Source organism: Lactuca serriola, chromosome 6 (genome assembly GCF_051521515.1).
Source record: "Lactuca serriola cultivar US96UC23 chromosome 6, Lser_US96UC23_V15, whole genome shotgun sequence".
Taxonomy (NCBI): domain Eukaryota; kingdom Viridiplantae; phylum Streptophyta; class Magnoliopsida; order Asterales; family Asteraceae; genus Lactuca; species Lactuca serriola.
This window is the reverse complement of record NC_136413.1, coordinates 66,808,517-66,825,090: the sequence shown is the minus strand read 5'-3', so window position 1 is coordinate 66,825,090 and position 16,574 is coordinate 66,808,517. Positions and strand designations below refer to the sequence as shown.

At 32.9% G+C, this 16,574-nt stretch overlaps 1 protein-coding gene across 2 annotated transcripts; it reads right to left on the bottom strand.

The window, feature by feature from the left end:
* Positions 1 to 1,337: 1,337 nt before the first annotated feature.
* On the bottom strand, positions 1,338 to 10,674 carry LOC145058873 (putative LRR receptor-like serine/threonine-protein kinase At1g56140). 2 transcript variants are annotated; one of them, XM_079006747.1, is made up of 24 exons: positions 10,364 to 10,674; positions 7,279 to 7,462; positions 7,051 to 7,122; positions 6,890 to 6,961; positions 6,547 to 6,618; positions 6,337 to 6,408; positions 6,171 to 6,242; positions 5,779 to 5,850; positions 5,621 to 5,692; positions 5,334 to 5,405; positions 5,176 to 5,247; positions 5,001 to 5,072; positions 4,803 to 4,868; positions 4,634 to 4,711; positions 4,425 to 4,469; positions 4,298 to 4,362; positions 3,815 to 4,191; positions 3,533 to 3,728; positions 3,315 to 3,458; positions 3,070 to 3,188; positions 2,767 to 2,977; positions 2,252 to 2,483; positions 1,999 to 2,149; positions 1,338 to 1,917 (listed from the first exon to the last, which is right to left on the bottom strand). In XM_079006747.1, the coding sequence occupies exons 1-24, from the start codon at positions 10,500 to 10,502 to the stop codon at positions 1,516 to 1,518; spliced, it is 3,129 nt and encodes a 1,042-aa protein (XP_078862873.1). In that variant the 5' UTR covers positions 10,503 to 10,674; the 3' UTR covers positions 1,338 to 1,515. The 2 variants fall into 2 exon arrangements, with proteins under 2 accessions (XP_078862873.1, XP_078862874.1); XM_079006748.1 differs by lacking the exons at positions 7,051 to 7,122; positions 7,279 to 7,462; positions 10,364 to 10,674 and having other exon boundaries at positions 6,884 to 6,956.
* Between the last annotated feature and the right edge of the window lie 5,900 nt (positions 10,675 to 16,574).

The following is a 16,574-nucleotide window of genomic DNA, read 5'->3' as shown; positions in this document are numbered from 1 at the left end:
GTTAAGTTACAAAGATAGTCTAGCAATTAACCTTCTAGATTATATACAATTAACCAAGAATTTTTTTTGTTTTATTATACAACCAATTATGTCTTTTATCAGGAATAACTCGTTCCCGACACACATGGACTCCATGTAACGTCCCAAAACTACTAGTAAAAAATTTCATTTTTAAAACACCAAAACAATATAATTTTTTTTCAAAGGCCAATCATTGTAAAATGTATTTCTCAAATATTATAGTAAATCAATATAGATAATGCGAAAATAAACTCTAGGAGATGCGGTGAAATCAGGTCGGGCTCTTCCTTTTGGAACCAGAAATAGCTTAAACATTTAAACATAAAATCCTAAGCACAAAGTTTAGTGAGTTTCCCAAAATATCATATATACCATACAGAACATACATAACGTGTGAATGTTGCGGCCATCCCACAGTCTTACGGTCACTCACTGATGCAACCCTCTTGTAGTCTTCGTTGCTATGGTCCTCCCATAGTCTTCCATACGACTTCCATGGCCTTCACATGGTCTTTCATACAAGTGTCATGGACCTCCCATGTTCTTTGATGCAAGTGTCATGGTCTTTCATGTTAAGTTACAAAGATAGTCTAGCAACATGCATGGTATAGTGGGAAGACTCACATGAACTAAACAGCAGAAGCTTAACACCAACCTCCGCAACAGAACAGCTAACCCAAGCTACATAATTCAAAACTGATACTAGTCCTTAGTTAAATGTTTAATTCTACCAAAGTTTGACCAAAAGTCAAACTGGCCAAAAAGTTAACGGTCAATGGTCAAAATCAACAATTGGTCAAAAAGTGTGGTGTGCACTTAAGAAGCGCCATGTGCTTTGCTAGAAAACAAAATAATCGGGTTTAAGGCTTAAAACAGACGCGATGGAGAAAAGTCAGAAAACGCCCCACGCTCAGGAAAAGCAAACTGCACTTTGGCTTAATTCAAAGAGTAAAGTGACTTGATCCATTAAGTCAATATCCCAAATTCCAGATCTACACTCCCAAAAGGTCTAAATGGATAAAGTTTCCAACTTTATCCATTAAGTCTTTCCAAAACAAACAAGATCTACACTTTTAGTCCCATAAAGTCCAAATGCATCTGTCTTGCTGTAACCCCGCAGATCCGGGCTGGTCAATTTAGAGACAATGAGCGTCAAAAATGAGTTTTTGATGAAAGTTTATTTAGAAGGATTAATCTTAACCAAGTTGTAGTATATGTTACAAGGGTTCCGTACATATAAAACAACGTCAAAATCTGAGTTATAACGAAGAAGTTATGACCCATTGAAGTTTTACGGCAAAACCGACACAGCACCAGGAGACATAAATAGTGAATTTACGATAGAGGACCTTTTAGCCTTAATGATCTAAACAAAATTTGTAGTATACGTTAAACCGAGAACATACAAAACAAAAACGCTCAAATTTGACTTCGTATGAGAATTCTAATCTTATAAAATATACAATGTACAAGTTCCCGGTGTCTGAAAATATGTCACCTTCCATCTCTTAAATTCCCATTGTTGATCATCTCAGACATGATTATAGGTGATGACGTTGACTCAATACCCGTAGAAGTACTTGTGGTTGTATTTGTATTTGTAGTGATGGTTGTAGTTTCAGATGAAAAAGGAGGAGTTTCTTCATCATAAAAAGTGTTGGTGGTATCATTGAAATCCCAATCGGTTAAATAACTTGGTTTTGTAGTGACTTGACTTATTTCAATGTCGCCTGAGAGCATTGCAATGACACGTGACATAGCGGGTCTTAAAGAAGGTGATGCTTGAACACACATGAGAGCTATTCCTATCATACGTGTAGCTTCTTGTTCATCAAAAGATGTTAAAGATGGATCTACAAGCTCTAGGCTTCGGTTGCTTTCATATAGACTCCATGCCTTGAAACACCACAAACATGTTGATTATAATGAACGAATTTTTATTTAGAAAAAAATAATAATAATTTATTTTGATCATACCCATTGGAGAAGATACTTTTGTTCGGAATCGAGTTTGTCCTCATAATTGGGCCTTCCACTAACAATCTCAAGACACACAACTCCAAACCCAAAAACATCAGCTTTTGATGTTAAATGTCCACGCATTGCATACTCCGGTGCAAGATACCCACTAATATATATATTTAAAAAACTATTAGTGGGTTATTTAATAAACTATTATTATAATGTCGTGAAAAAAAAAAAAAAAAAAAAAAAAAAAAAAAAAACTGACATGGTTCCAGCGACGCGAGTACTCATATGGGTTCTTTTGTCATCGTATAGTTTTGCTAATCCGAAATCAGAAATTTTGGGGGATAAATCAGCATCGAGTAAGATATTACTTGCTTTCACATCGCGATGCACAATTCTTGGCCTTGATTCTTCATGGAGATAAGCCAAACCTTTTGCTGTTCCTAAGCATATATTAAAACGTGTCGCCCAATCGATTTGCACATTCCTTTTACCTATTATAACACATCAACATACTTAGATTTTGATTTTGATTTTCGTATTTGTTTTTCTATCGTTATTTACACACAAGGGTAAATCAGTCGTTTGTTTATATCAAATGTTTTTGTTTGATGCAAGTGTTCTAACACCGTAGTCATATTAAGAATGTAGTTACATTTATTAGGAAAAGGGAATATATGTCGTATGTTCTTTTCATTTTCTTTTTGTTTAAGATATGTGAAGCATTATGATTAAAAGATAATAAAAGGTATATAAAGATTTTTGAATTTTGCATACCAAAGAGTGCTTGATCAAGGCTTTTGTTCTCGAGATACTCATAAACAAGGAGCCTTTTAGCTCCTTCAATACAACAACCATGTAACTTAACAAGGTTCCGATGTTGGACAGATGAAATGGTGGAAATTTCAGTTATAAATTGACTCTTTCCATGCTGGGATGCTACTGAGAGTTGCTTCACAGCTACTACATTTCCATTATTCAACATCCCCTGTGACACATATTAATAAACCTCATTATTTTTTTATTTTTAACAAGAAACGAATGGAATATATGCAGAAAACTTAATAGATAAAGAAAAACCTTGTAAACAGGTCCAAAACCACCCTCTCCAAGGAAATTTGAAGGACTGAAATCTGCAGTTGCAGTTTTCAGTTCTGCATAGCTATAAGTATTTACTTTTGGTCCAATGCCAAGAATTTCTGTGAAAACAAAAAAAATAAAGAAATATGATTAGAAAATTTATGGAATTGCATACCAAACACACCTATACAATAATAATAATAATAATAATAATAATAATAATAACTGATATAATTGTTAGTTACCTTCTTCTTCCTCGTCTTTTGACCTTCTCCTTTTCAAGTATAATAAACCAAAAATTAAGAAAACAAGGGAGACAGATCCCACACCAGCTATGACACCAATTATTATTCCAGTATTATTTGAAGAATTACCCTTCACTTTGAAACCTAATTAAAAAAAATCAGAAATCATTAGAATCAAAATGAGATAAAAGAATATGTATGCATTTTCTGATTATTACCAGGGGTAACTCTGATGGCAGAAATTAAAGGACCATAATCTCCCTGTTCAGGTATACAGCAAGTCCCTTTTCCAGCCCAAAAAAGATGGATTTCAATATGATTTTGTGTCACTGTAACATCATAATTCTTTTCTAGAGCTATTCCAGCACCACCTGCTTCCTTTGATATATCAAAATCCTTTTGTTCACGATTTCCCTGAAGAACATCGTAAAAAAAATACCAAAATACCCTCATTAATAAAAAACGGGAAAAAAAATATAAATCTAAAATATCAGTCTAACCTGGATGTAAATATCAAAGAGGCGCCTGGGGTGACCCTTCCAGATGCTTGTGGTTAAATTGAAGACAGTTTCAGCAAAGAAAAGGGTTATAGTGTAAGGACCATTTTGAAGGCCTAAACCATAGTATCTAAGGGATCCTGGAGATTTTCTTGAAGTTGTGAAAAGCTCAGGGTATCTTGTGTTGTTGACTTTGATTGATGTAGTTTGTATGAATGAAGGGTCTTTTCTGTCAATTACTATACCCCCATTGCTCACAGCCCATTTTTCTTGAAATAAATAGTAGGATGCGGGTCCCAAGGCTGTAGAGTTTTCTGTATCGAATTGTATGCCATTTGCCCTTACTCCTGATCCACCACACTTGATTGCAAAGCTGGTATCTTTAGAAAGTAATAAAGATTATTAATTAAAAATAATAATAATAAGTTGGAGTGAAAATAATGAAGTGAAGAAGATAAGAATGGAAAGAAATAATGAGCAACTTACAAGGTGCTGTTGTGTTCCTGTTGCAAGGAAAGTCTCTCTGAAGACAAACTAATCCTGGGAAAATACTGCAAACAGAAATAAGAATTAAAAAATCAAAAAAAAAAAAAAAAAGACATTGATTGGTTACCTTGTGTTTGTGCTGTCAAATTTAAAGTTATTAGCCACCAAATTCCTGAAATTAACACAAACATTCCAATATATAAATAGAATTACAAAAAAAAAAAAAGTTCACTTTTGCAAATGAAATGGATTAAGACATACAAAATGGGCAGAAAATGAATATCAGTGATAAAGATATCTAAAAAAAGTGACATTGAAACATGAAAGTAAACATACAATTGCAGATTAGGCATTGCCCATGATGGAATCACCCACGGAGGAAAAGATCCAGAGAGTTCATTGTAAGACAAATCTCTACAAAATAAATTTCTTGTTAAATCAAGAAAATGAAAAAAGTAAATTAACTTAAACAGTAAACATGTTCAAGTAGCTGTAATCAACTTACATATTTTGAAGACGTACACTTTTTTCAGGAAGAAGAGAACCAGACAAGCTATTGTTTCCAAGAAACCTAACCACATCAAATAAAACAACACATAATAATAATAATTTAAAAAAAAAAAAAAAAAAAAAAAAAAAAAAAAAAAAAAACAGTTAAATTATTGTATATGGGATTGTAAGAGAAATTGTAATGAAAACTTACAAGGAAAGGAGGGAACTCATATTCATTAATGTTTGTGGTAGAGGACCAGTTAAATTGTTGAAACTTAAATCTCTACCAAAAAAGAAATAATACAGTAATTATTATAAGATATTATCTCTTGCCTTTTAGAGAATTGTGTAAAGTTGTTTGTTTACAATTTGCATGAAAAACTTACAGTGTTTCTAGCTTTTCCAATCGATTAATGTTTGGTGGAATAGGACCTGAAACTAATGCGTTTCTTATAACTCTGGTTAAAAAGATGAAAAAAATGGTTAGTAATTTGGTAAAGATTTGAAAACATCGTGTGAAAGAGATTTATGTTATGCATCTTACAAATCAGTTAGGTTCCTCAAGTTGGTGATAAAGTCAAGAGATGAACTGAAATTCTGCAAATCACTTATTCGCCTGTAAAATTTCATGTATAAATTTAAAAGTAGTTCATGATAAAGTCAAGAGATGAACTAGAAAATTATGTCATTTACATATATGTTTAGTTTGATTATATGTGTAAGTAATATTGTCAATTATGATAATTTATTTAATTCACAATACTTGAAAAACATATCATGACTCACATAATTTAGATAAATGATAAAGATAGAGAGAAAAATTGAACTCACAGAGAAGTCAACAAGGTCAAATTTGAAAAAGTAGCTGGTATAGGACCTTCAAAATTATTCCCTTGAAGTCTCCTAAATTATCAAATAAAAAAAATGAAAGTAAGTAAACTGATACTTTTTGTAGCTTAAAATTTTGAGATATAATCATTCTTACTCACAGGCTTACTAATTTTGTCCAGTTTCCTATAAAATCAGGTATCTTTCCAGAAAAAGGGCTATCTGATGCCCACCTGAAAACCAATAACATATCTCATAGTAAGCAAATAATTAGAAGTTGTATTTGATTTTCAATTATACTAAAAAAGGTAAATTACATGAAATAACAACATACTTTAAATAATAGCGATTTTCTTACAATTGTTAACCATAATAACAACAAAGTTACATAATGCCCATAATGCCCTTCCACTAAAAGATGTAAGTATGTTACTATTATGGGAAAGAAATAAAGTACTTTACCCATATTGGTAGTGAGAGGAATGTACATTGATAATAATTCCATGATTTTCCCATAAAAAATAAAGAGATTAATGAGAGAGAAAAATAATACATGACAATCATATTTTGGAGGTTGGCAAATGTAGAGGGAATCTCTCCACCCGCACCACAACTGTCTAGATAACTGCAAATTTTATATAAAATCAGATATTAAATTATATTATATAATATAATATGCTTGTTGCATATATAATTTATATATTCTAATAATAACATACAATTGCTGCAAGTTGACTAGGTTTCCAAGTTCTGGGGGAAGACTTCCTGAAAAATTGTTGGAACTTATAGCCCTGCAATAAAAAAGACAACATATTTTAGTTTATAAACAAAGAGTAAAAGAATTATAAATACATGGACAGAGTTCTTTATAATTTAAAAAAATTGACTACAATAAATTTGTATACAAAATAACATTAAAAGGAACTCACAACATATTTAGTTCTTTAAGATTTCCAAGCTCCTTGGGTATGGGACCAGAGAATTGATTGTGGGCAAGTGACCTGTTCAGGAAAACAAAAATAAAAAAGTTGTCAATATGAAAGTATTAAGACAAAAAAATCGACAATTTTAAGATATATATATATTTTTGGAATGCTATATTTGATGGGATAAATCTGAACATGCTATGCCACATGCAACAAAAGAATGTTCTAGGAGTATAAGATTTCAGATTAAGATTATATAACTTGGATTCTATTTATGTACATTAGGTAAAACTAAATGATTCAACAAAACTTTATCCAGTTAAATAAATAAAAATCGTACACTTACAATACCACCATTGCAGAAAAATTTCCAAGGAATGGAGGCAAGGTACCAGTGAAGGCATTCTGATCAATTTTTCTGCAGAAGTGAAAGATATTATGAAGATTGATTTGGATTAATACTTTTGAGAAAAAGAAAGGATTGAAAAGTTAAAGAAAAATACATACAACACAGCAAGATAAGTTAGAGCAGCAAGTTCTTCAGGAATAACCCCTTGCCTGTTAAGTTGACTGACTTTCCTGGAAACAAAAAGATAGAGAAATCTCAAGAAAAAGCATTTTTCCCTTATTACAACATTGTCCTTTCAAATTACACGTGGACATCCTACAAGTGGGGTTGCTTTTTGATAAACTTAAATCGGAAAAGTGATTGATTGAAGAAGACGAAAGACTTACAGTTTGGTAATATGGCAAGTGGTGTTGCTGTCGAAGGTGCAATTGCATTGGATTGCTGCAATTCTGTTCTCGTTGTCGAAATCTGATCCGAGCGCTGTTCCGCTGCATGGTTCTCCGCTTATGTTCCACTGCCCCATCGGAATTTGAACATCCCATTGTTGAAATATCGAATTTAACGCTCTCACTGTTCAATTGAAAAAAAAAATGGAGCGATTGCTTATTCATCGATCGATGCTCATTGCTTCAGGGTTTCGTTTAGTATTTACGATTGAGATGCATAGCAGTAGTCAAGTGAGTTTGACCAAAAGACTAGCAACCCGTCGGTTTTACCCGGATTCATTAGTATTTGGAAATACATTATTTGGCTTTTGGTTTTTTGGTTAGAATGTCAAAGAAATTTAAATAAATAAATAAAAGAAAAAGACAAAAACGCAATACGTATACGGTTACACCATTTGTAATGGTCGTTAAGCAATACTTTGGACTTTGGAGAGACAAGGAAAAACATTAATGGTCGTTAGTTCAATATTTTATTAAGAGAAAATGACAAAAATAGCAATTTACACTAATGGCATTACAAAAATAGCCAAAAAAAAATCGAAATTACAAAATTAGCCAACGATTTCGCAGATGGAGATGTTCCATCTGCGAAATGAGCATCTCATCTGCGAATGTACAAACACCTAAAGCACAACTGTGATTTAAGTGCTTGTACATTCGCAGGTGCTTTTAATTTTTTTTCTGTATATATAGGGGTAAAATCGCAGATGGAATAGGTCCATCTGCGATTTACTCTCACTCTATCTGCGAAATTGTGGTATTTTTTTGTATTTTTTTTTAGTTTGACTATGAAATGAATTGGTTTGACTAAATTTTTTAAACAAATTGTAGAGAAAGTTCCTAAACAAATAACAACCAAAATGATATTTTTCTACAAAAATTTTTATATAACAACATGATTTCGTAGTCAAACCAATTCATTTCATAGTCAAACTAAAAAAAAAACAAAAAAATACCACAATTTCGCAGATAGAGTGAGAGTAAATCGCAGATGGACCTATTCCATCTGCGATTTTACCCCTATATATACAGAAAAAAAATTAAAAGCACCTGCGAATGTACAAGCACTTAAATCACAGTTGTGCTTTAGGTGTTTGTACATTCGCAGATGAGATGCTCATTTCGCAGATGGAACATCTCCATCTGCGAAATCGTTAGCTAATTTTGTAATTTCGATTTTTTTTTGGCTATTTTTGTAATGCCATTAGTGTAAATTGCTATTTTTGTCATTTTCTCTTTTATTATTGTTATATCTAATAAAACTCATCTAAGATTCAATATTGTTTGGTAATAAACATATTTACTAACTTAGAAACATATATATATATATATATATATATATATATATATATTGAAATGAGTTGAAGGAACTGTTGTAGTTCTAAAATATATATATATATATATATATATATATATATATATATATATATATATATATATATATATATATATATATATATTGAAATGAGTTGAAGGAACTGTTGTAGTTCTAAAATAGATAGAGATGTAGTAAATGAAGCAAAAGAATACCTTAAAGGTCAAAGCCTATTTATGACAAATATAGTCAAGGTCAAAGAACAATATAAGATTGCACCGCTTCATAGCAAGACGTGTGTCGTTAGCATTTAGCAATACTTGCAAGAGTCTTTCATATGGTTGATGGACAATTACGTCAATTAGACATATTGTTTTATATTTAATAAAGTTCTTAAAATATCTAAATATAAATTTATAAATTAAATCATTAGCATCCCGAATAAAAAGTATCATCGAAATCCTATGAAAATTGCATCAAATGATTTTTATTTTAAGCTTTTATTAGGGAAAAATATATAAATGTCACAAATTTTGACAATTTAGTTTTGTAGTTTGATTTGCTATCATTTGCCATAGCAGGTTAACAATAGAATTTTCTTCGATATTTAATTGCTTTAGTAAAATACATATCCACTAAATTTGACCAAAAAAAATATTATTGTGCTAATTGATATATAAAAAAATGTCAAATTTAGGTAGCTTGGATCGGATTGACAAAAATATTTATTACTGTATTTATGATTAAAAAAACGTAAAAACTAGATGCTCAAATAAGTGTGAAATTTGTTAATTTATGAGGAAAGTTGTTAAAAAGGTCCTCTTTCCAAATATCTTCGACGATTCCTTAAATCAATGTCCAAGACTTTATTATGATTTTGAAGTCAATTACATCCTAAAAAGGAAGTTGGCAAGTCTGACCTGCAAATGTTAGTGTGAAACTTAGAATCAAATAACTATTTTAGTCTTTCTGCTTTGAAATTAAATTTGCACTTATAATGTTATTATTGTTTCTTTGTCTAATATCAAATACAAAATACAAAATACATACATATAATAATTCAACAATTCATCATTCTAAAAATAAATACAACTTTTTTCTGTTTTTCTCAAGAGTACGATTCCAATCTAACTTTTCACTTACTAATTCTATTTTTTTTAACAATAAATTGCACTACATATTTTTTTCAATTTATGTTTGTGAAAGTTATTTCGAATAAATGTAGATTGTGTCTTAACTGAACTCACAGCTTCTTAAAGTTAACAATGTATACATATATCCTTTTATTTTATTTTTATTTTTTTATGTATGAAAAGTACTGACATTATTATATTACGAAATTATCCAATTTTTGGACTATTCAGATGGCTGACAACTCCCTATTCGGCAAGTATGAGCTGAGCCGACGGACGGGACAGCTAAGCCGACATGAACAGATGGAAGAACGAGAAATCTGGATACTAATTCTTGTTAATTCAATCTGAATATCTGATGCTTCAACATTTTCGATTTGGTTTCAACTAAGGACAGCACGGTGAATCAAGTCAAATGATCAGAATATACGAATATGAACCGATTGTATCAAAATACAGCATCGTGAGCTCGTAATCGATCCAGATAACTGATAATTAAGCTCAAATCTGATATATTAATCAGATTAAACTCGTAGTCGATCTAATGAGGGAGTGACAGAGAGAGTAGCGATAGTACCTTCGGAAGGATCAGTTCGCGGAGTTTGAGCGTTGGATTTCTGGGACATGATGATGCAGACGAAGAAGATGAATAAATTCCTAAGGGAAATGGAAGAAGACGGCAGCAGCGGTGGCGGAAACTTAAACCGGAAACTCATCGTCTCCGTTAACAGAGAACAAGACAAAGACTCGATGAGGATTGAGGAAGTCGATTGAATGGATCAGTGGGGTGTAGATTTGTAAATAGTGGATTAGTAATAATGTAAATTGTAATGTTGTGTCTACCTGAGAAAAGGGTTTTTGAATCTACCGAAGAGACATGGCTCCCACTCCCATCTGCGGAGTCAAAGTTTGAGCTGGCCCGTTAAATATGTGGTCATTAATAGGATTGACCAAAAACATTCGTCAACGTTATTGTATACATATTCATCAAATTTAAGCTTCGTTAGAACATGGATAAATGATGTGATTTGATTCTTTGATCTGTGCGTTTAAAATTTCATTAGTATATTTAAATTCCCAACTGTCAAAGAATTTAATTAAATTGAAATCACCAAAAAAAAATATTGATGTGAAAATCAATGGTAAAGCTCTCATGTACATAACAAAAAAGATATTTGTCTCTTTCAAAAAAAAAAACAAAAAATATATTTGAAAAAATAAATAACTTATAAGCTCAACGAAGTTTTTAAACCGTTTAAAAAACTTAATTTTTTTGTCTATTCAAAAAAATTCAACGAACTTAACATTTAGGATCAACCGGCTAATGAAAGTCAACGAATGATATGGCTTATAACGTGTATTAAATATCGGAAAATGACTTGTAAGACTAACAAAGTTTCAAAATCATTCAAAAAACTCCATCATGTTTTGTTTGTTGAAAAAAACCCAACAAACTTACGTTTTGTTTAATTCTCATTAGAGACAACCAAATTCATTAGGTATACAACTAGTTGGCAAATGACATGACATTATATCTAATGAAATGGAATAAACATATTAGAATTGCCCTTTTTAGATCGATTCAGGATTTGGAGAAGAGAAAAACGAACAACGTTTGTGTTCGATCTCATGTAGCTATTTCTTATTCTTCTTCTCAAACGTTGATGTCCAACTTAAGATCTACAAAGAAGATATTTGATGATGAAAACCCTTGTGGATGTGGACGCCCTTCTTGGATTTGGACATCTAGAACAGAGGATTATCTAAAGAAAAAATTCAGGGCTTGTTCAAGCAAAGTTCATGGCTTGTTCGAACATATGGGTAAGTGTAATTGAAAGTTTTATCATGTCCATATTCTATCTATTTATTTGGTTTCTTTCAAAAACAAAACTTATTAAAATGGACGTGATAAAGCTTTCAATTACACTTACCCATTTGTTCGAATAAGCCCTAAACATTATATCTGGATGATACTCCATCTAGATGTCCAAATCTGAGAAGGGCGTCTACATCCACAAGAGTTTACATTGCCAAATATCTTCTTTGTGGATCTTGAGTTGGACATCAACGATTGAGAGGAAGAAGAAGAAGTAGCTATTACAATAGATCGAACACAAACGTCGTTCGGTTTTCTCTTCTCCAAGCCCTAAATCAATATATAAAGGGCAATTCTAATATGTTTATTCCATGTCATTAAATATAATGTCATGTCATTTGCCAACTAGTTGTATACCCAATGAATCTGGTTGCCTCTAATGAGAATTGAACAAAAGTGTAAGTTCGTTGGGTTTTTTCAACAGACAAAACATGATTGAGTTTTTTTGAACGGTTTTAAAACTTTGTTAGTCTTACAAGTCATTTTCCGATATTTAATTACACGTCATAAGTCATGTCATTCGTTGACTTTCATTAACCGGTTGACCCTAAATGAGAAGTGTAATTTAGTTGGGCTTTTTTAGACAAAATGTTAAGTTTGTTGGGTTTTCTTGAACAGACAAAATTGAGGTTTTTTGAATGGTTTGGAAACTTCATTGGGTTTATAATTCATTTTCCCTTGAAAAAAAACTAAGGCGACAATTTATGTGGAGCGATGGAAATGATACGAATAAGATATATTGGGTTGCGCAGTCAAAAGTTACTACATCAAAAATCAATGAAGGTCTTTGTTCAAAATAACAAAGATATTTTACAACATGAACAATCTATTTTTATTGCATAGATTAGTGGTTTATTACTTTTACAACAAAAACTCACTACATCAACCTGCTCTACTCTCTCCTAAGAACACAAAAGAGTTAAATGAAGAAACTAGAAACCTTAGTTTATAGAAACTGTAACATCCCAAAATTCAAGACCAAAAATTTCATTTGTAATATAAGAAAACACTTAGTAACTTTGTCCCCAAACATTGAAAACATTTCATTTAAAATAAATATCAGAGTCTAATCCCAAAGATCACGTAATGCGGAATAATATGGTGAATGCAATGCGATCATCCCGAGCTCCTTATCCAAAAACTGAAGATACCTTAAACCAAAACTGTAAACCGTAAGCACGAAGCTTAGTGAGTTCCCCAAATACCACATACCATACATATCAACTGGGCCATACATGACATACATACTGTGAGCCATACATATCAATCATATACCAAATAAGGTGCTATGTGCCGCACATAGTCTTGTTGTTATGCCACGGGCCGCCACGTGGTCTTTCTTGCCAAGTCGGGGGCCACCTCCTCGATCTCACAGACAAGTGCCTAGAGCCACTTTCCTGGCCTTCCATGCAAGCATCACAAAGACAACTAGCATACATACTATTATACTTAGCTAATCAGCATATAGTGTGTCAGGAGCCACCTCTTGGTCTTTCATACATAATAGCATACAGTGTGCCAGGAGCCACCTCCTGGTCTTTCATACATATTGCCTAGGGCTAACCCCCAAGTCTTATTACCATACATAATAACATACTGTGTGTCAGGATCCACCTCTTGGTCTTTCATGTACAATGCTTAGGGCTAACCCCCGAGTTTTCCTATCATACATAAAATAAATGGACCGACATTGGTGCCTTAGACCCATACAAACAGTGAGGAGACTCACCTAGCACTGCGGAAGTCCTGCTGATACTCCTCTGGCTGCTAACCGGCAATTCCTGGACTGCTGATCCTTCGGCTCCCCGAGCTATCAGCACCAAAATAACACTTAGACAAAAATGCCCTCAAAAGTCAAACTAAGTCAATCTTGTTCAAAGTCAAAGTCAACGGTAAAAGTCAACGCTTCGAGTTGACTCAACTCGTCGAGTTGCTCCATCAATTCGTCGAGTTCTAAGACTCAGAATCCTGAAACCACGATCCAACTCGTCGAGTCAACCCCTGACTCGCCGAGTTCCCAAGCTACTCATGGTCGCGATTTATCGAATCAACTCGTCGAGTTCCTCCGTACAGAAAACGGGACAACTCACTTCGACTCATCGAGTTCCTCCCTGGACTCGGCAAGTCCCTTAGTCTGTTTGGGCTATCTTAATGGATTAAGCCCATATACTTCAGATCCCAACTCCAAACTTCGAATACACTCAGTAAATGACCTTAGAAGGGGAAAGTTTCCAACTTTACCCATTAATACCCTTGCATAAAGGATTTTAATCAAACCCTAACTCTTAAGGACCTAGATCTTGGTCCACAAGCAAACCATACATCAAACTAATGCATCCAAACATAGATCTGGACCCAAACATCTCATAACCATGCAAAGCTCATGCCTTTATTCATTCCATACATGACCTTTTGAGCTATAGAGGCCAAAAGAACACTATGTTGCTTGCATGGGGACTTCTATGGCATAAAGTTTGCACCTTTATGCATTAACAACCCTTAATGGTTCTAGATCTGGAAATATAAGCCTTTGGGACGTCCATTCTTCACATGCTAGGATACTTGGACCAAAAACCCTCATAAAGTGACAAAGAAGAGATTTAAGTGCATAATGATCAAGGTTGGAACTTTCTTACCAGGAAATGATGAGGAGTGCAAGAGGTTTCGGGATCTACTAGTCTCTTCTTGTATCCCCAAGGATTCTCCTTCTTCTTCAAGCTTCCAAGCACTCAAGAAACACTCATAAATGGCTCACAAGCTCATGGAAGGCACTAGGGTTTTATGGATTAGGGTTTGGGCAGGGTAGGCTAGGAATGAGGCTGATAGGAGGAGAATAAGATGCTTAAATAGGGAACAAAAGCCCGAATTTAGGGTTTCCCAACCCCATACCAACTCGATGATTTGGTCTTCCAACTCGTCGAGTAGGTCACTTAACCCGCGTCCCAAAACTCGCTCTTACTCGTCGAGTCATCCCCCTGGACTCGACGAGTAAACCTCTTGACTTGGGGTTTTTTCTTTCCTTAATTGGAATTCTGGATTTCGGGTGTTATAGAAACCCTAATCAAAAGAGAAAACAAGTGAAGATATGTTAGTGTTTATGTATTAATGAAGTTGAAACGACCCAACGAGCATTATATAAAATCCAAACTAGCACCCATGGGTTATCCATGATCCGAAATCAACCCGCGGGACTTTTAAACAAATTTACCTGCAACACTACAACAAACACAAAACATACAAAATATACCCTAAAACATAAAACCATTTATAAAATATCCAAAACGTAAATAATAAAAAATCAAGCCAATTTTAGTTTGAAAAAAGACATATGTTAATTCAGCACCTCCCCTCAAACTAAAAATGTCATAAACATATTTAAGTGACAGTTTAAAAAAAGGATCCAACATTCCCAATTTTCATGAAAACAAATTTTGTTAAGGAAATGACAACCCTTTTGTAAAAATATCAACAATATTTTTATCAGACTCAATATTAACAAGTTTAGCAACATATTTTGAAAATTTTTCCCTTACAAATGAACATCAACCTCAAAATGCTTAATCCTCTCATGAAACAGAGGATTTTGAGCCAAATTTATTGTAGAATCATTATCACAATATATATCAGAAGCATTTAAAAACTTAATTTCAAGATCAAACAAAATTTTAGCTATCCAACTGTGACATCCCCAATTTCATAGTCAGAAAATACCGCTTTGTATATGCTTATTTAAAATCAGAGTATCTTTTTTTAAGAATAATATTGAGAATTTTTTCCTAAAAACATGATAATAATATTATCAAAGCATTTTCGAAGAAATGTATTTTATTTATATCAAAACGTTAGGATATCATCGTCAATACATAAATATAAGCATAACAAAATATTACAAGCCTTACGGTAATTAGACTAGTAGCCTAATACTTCTCAAATCTCTCAGCAGAATGTATCTTTTATATTGCTACCTGTGATACAACAAACTAAGTGGGTCAGGTTGGGAAACCTGGTGATTATATAGGGTTTTCAACCCACAATAATATAATTAATATGTTTAATTATCAAACAATTAACCCAATTTCACATCCTCATTATCTTTTTTATTCTTAAGGATCTACCATAAGGATCATCTATGCTTACAGTACCTGTTCAGGGATTTCTCCATGATACTTGTCAGTAGGTTTTCTCCTATATATTCCTAAGGATTTATCCTATGGATCTTCTTCTTTTATTAAAAATATTATTTTAGGGAGTCCACCCACAATACTGATGGATTTTGGCCATAAGAACTTTCCTATGTGCGCATGCAAAACCCTAATGCTTGTATCTAGGCTTTCTAATTAAACATGCTTTGAACCCAAGACTTCTAATGACTAGTTAGGTATAAGAACAATACAAAACAGATCTAGAATCATACCTTTGAATCTCTTGTTTGATCTTGTTGTCTTGGAGCTCTAGAGTCATAATTGTCACTCCTCTAATGGCTTACAAACACCAAATAGCAAAGGAGGATGATTTGAGAGAGAGAGGAGAGGGGAGGAATTCGGACAGGGGTTCTCTACTTTAGATCAAGTGCCAATTTCCCTTTGCCATGGGGTCTATTTATACTTGTAGACTCCTTAAGGGTTACAGCTTTAACCCTAATTGGATAATCTTCTCTTAAAGCAATCCAAATCCATTCCTTAGATAGCCTTGGACGATTTTAAGCTATCTCTAGCTTCTAGAATCCGTCCACCCCTATCCAATATGGATTTACAGTCTAAAGTTTAACTATCAAACAATTGACAGTTTATACCCTCTTATTTAATTAATCTCTTTAAGTCACCAAATTAATACCAATTAATTTATGACTTATATTAATCAAATAACAATATTATTCTTCTTTATATTATTCCCATAATATATTAATAATATT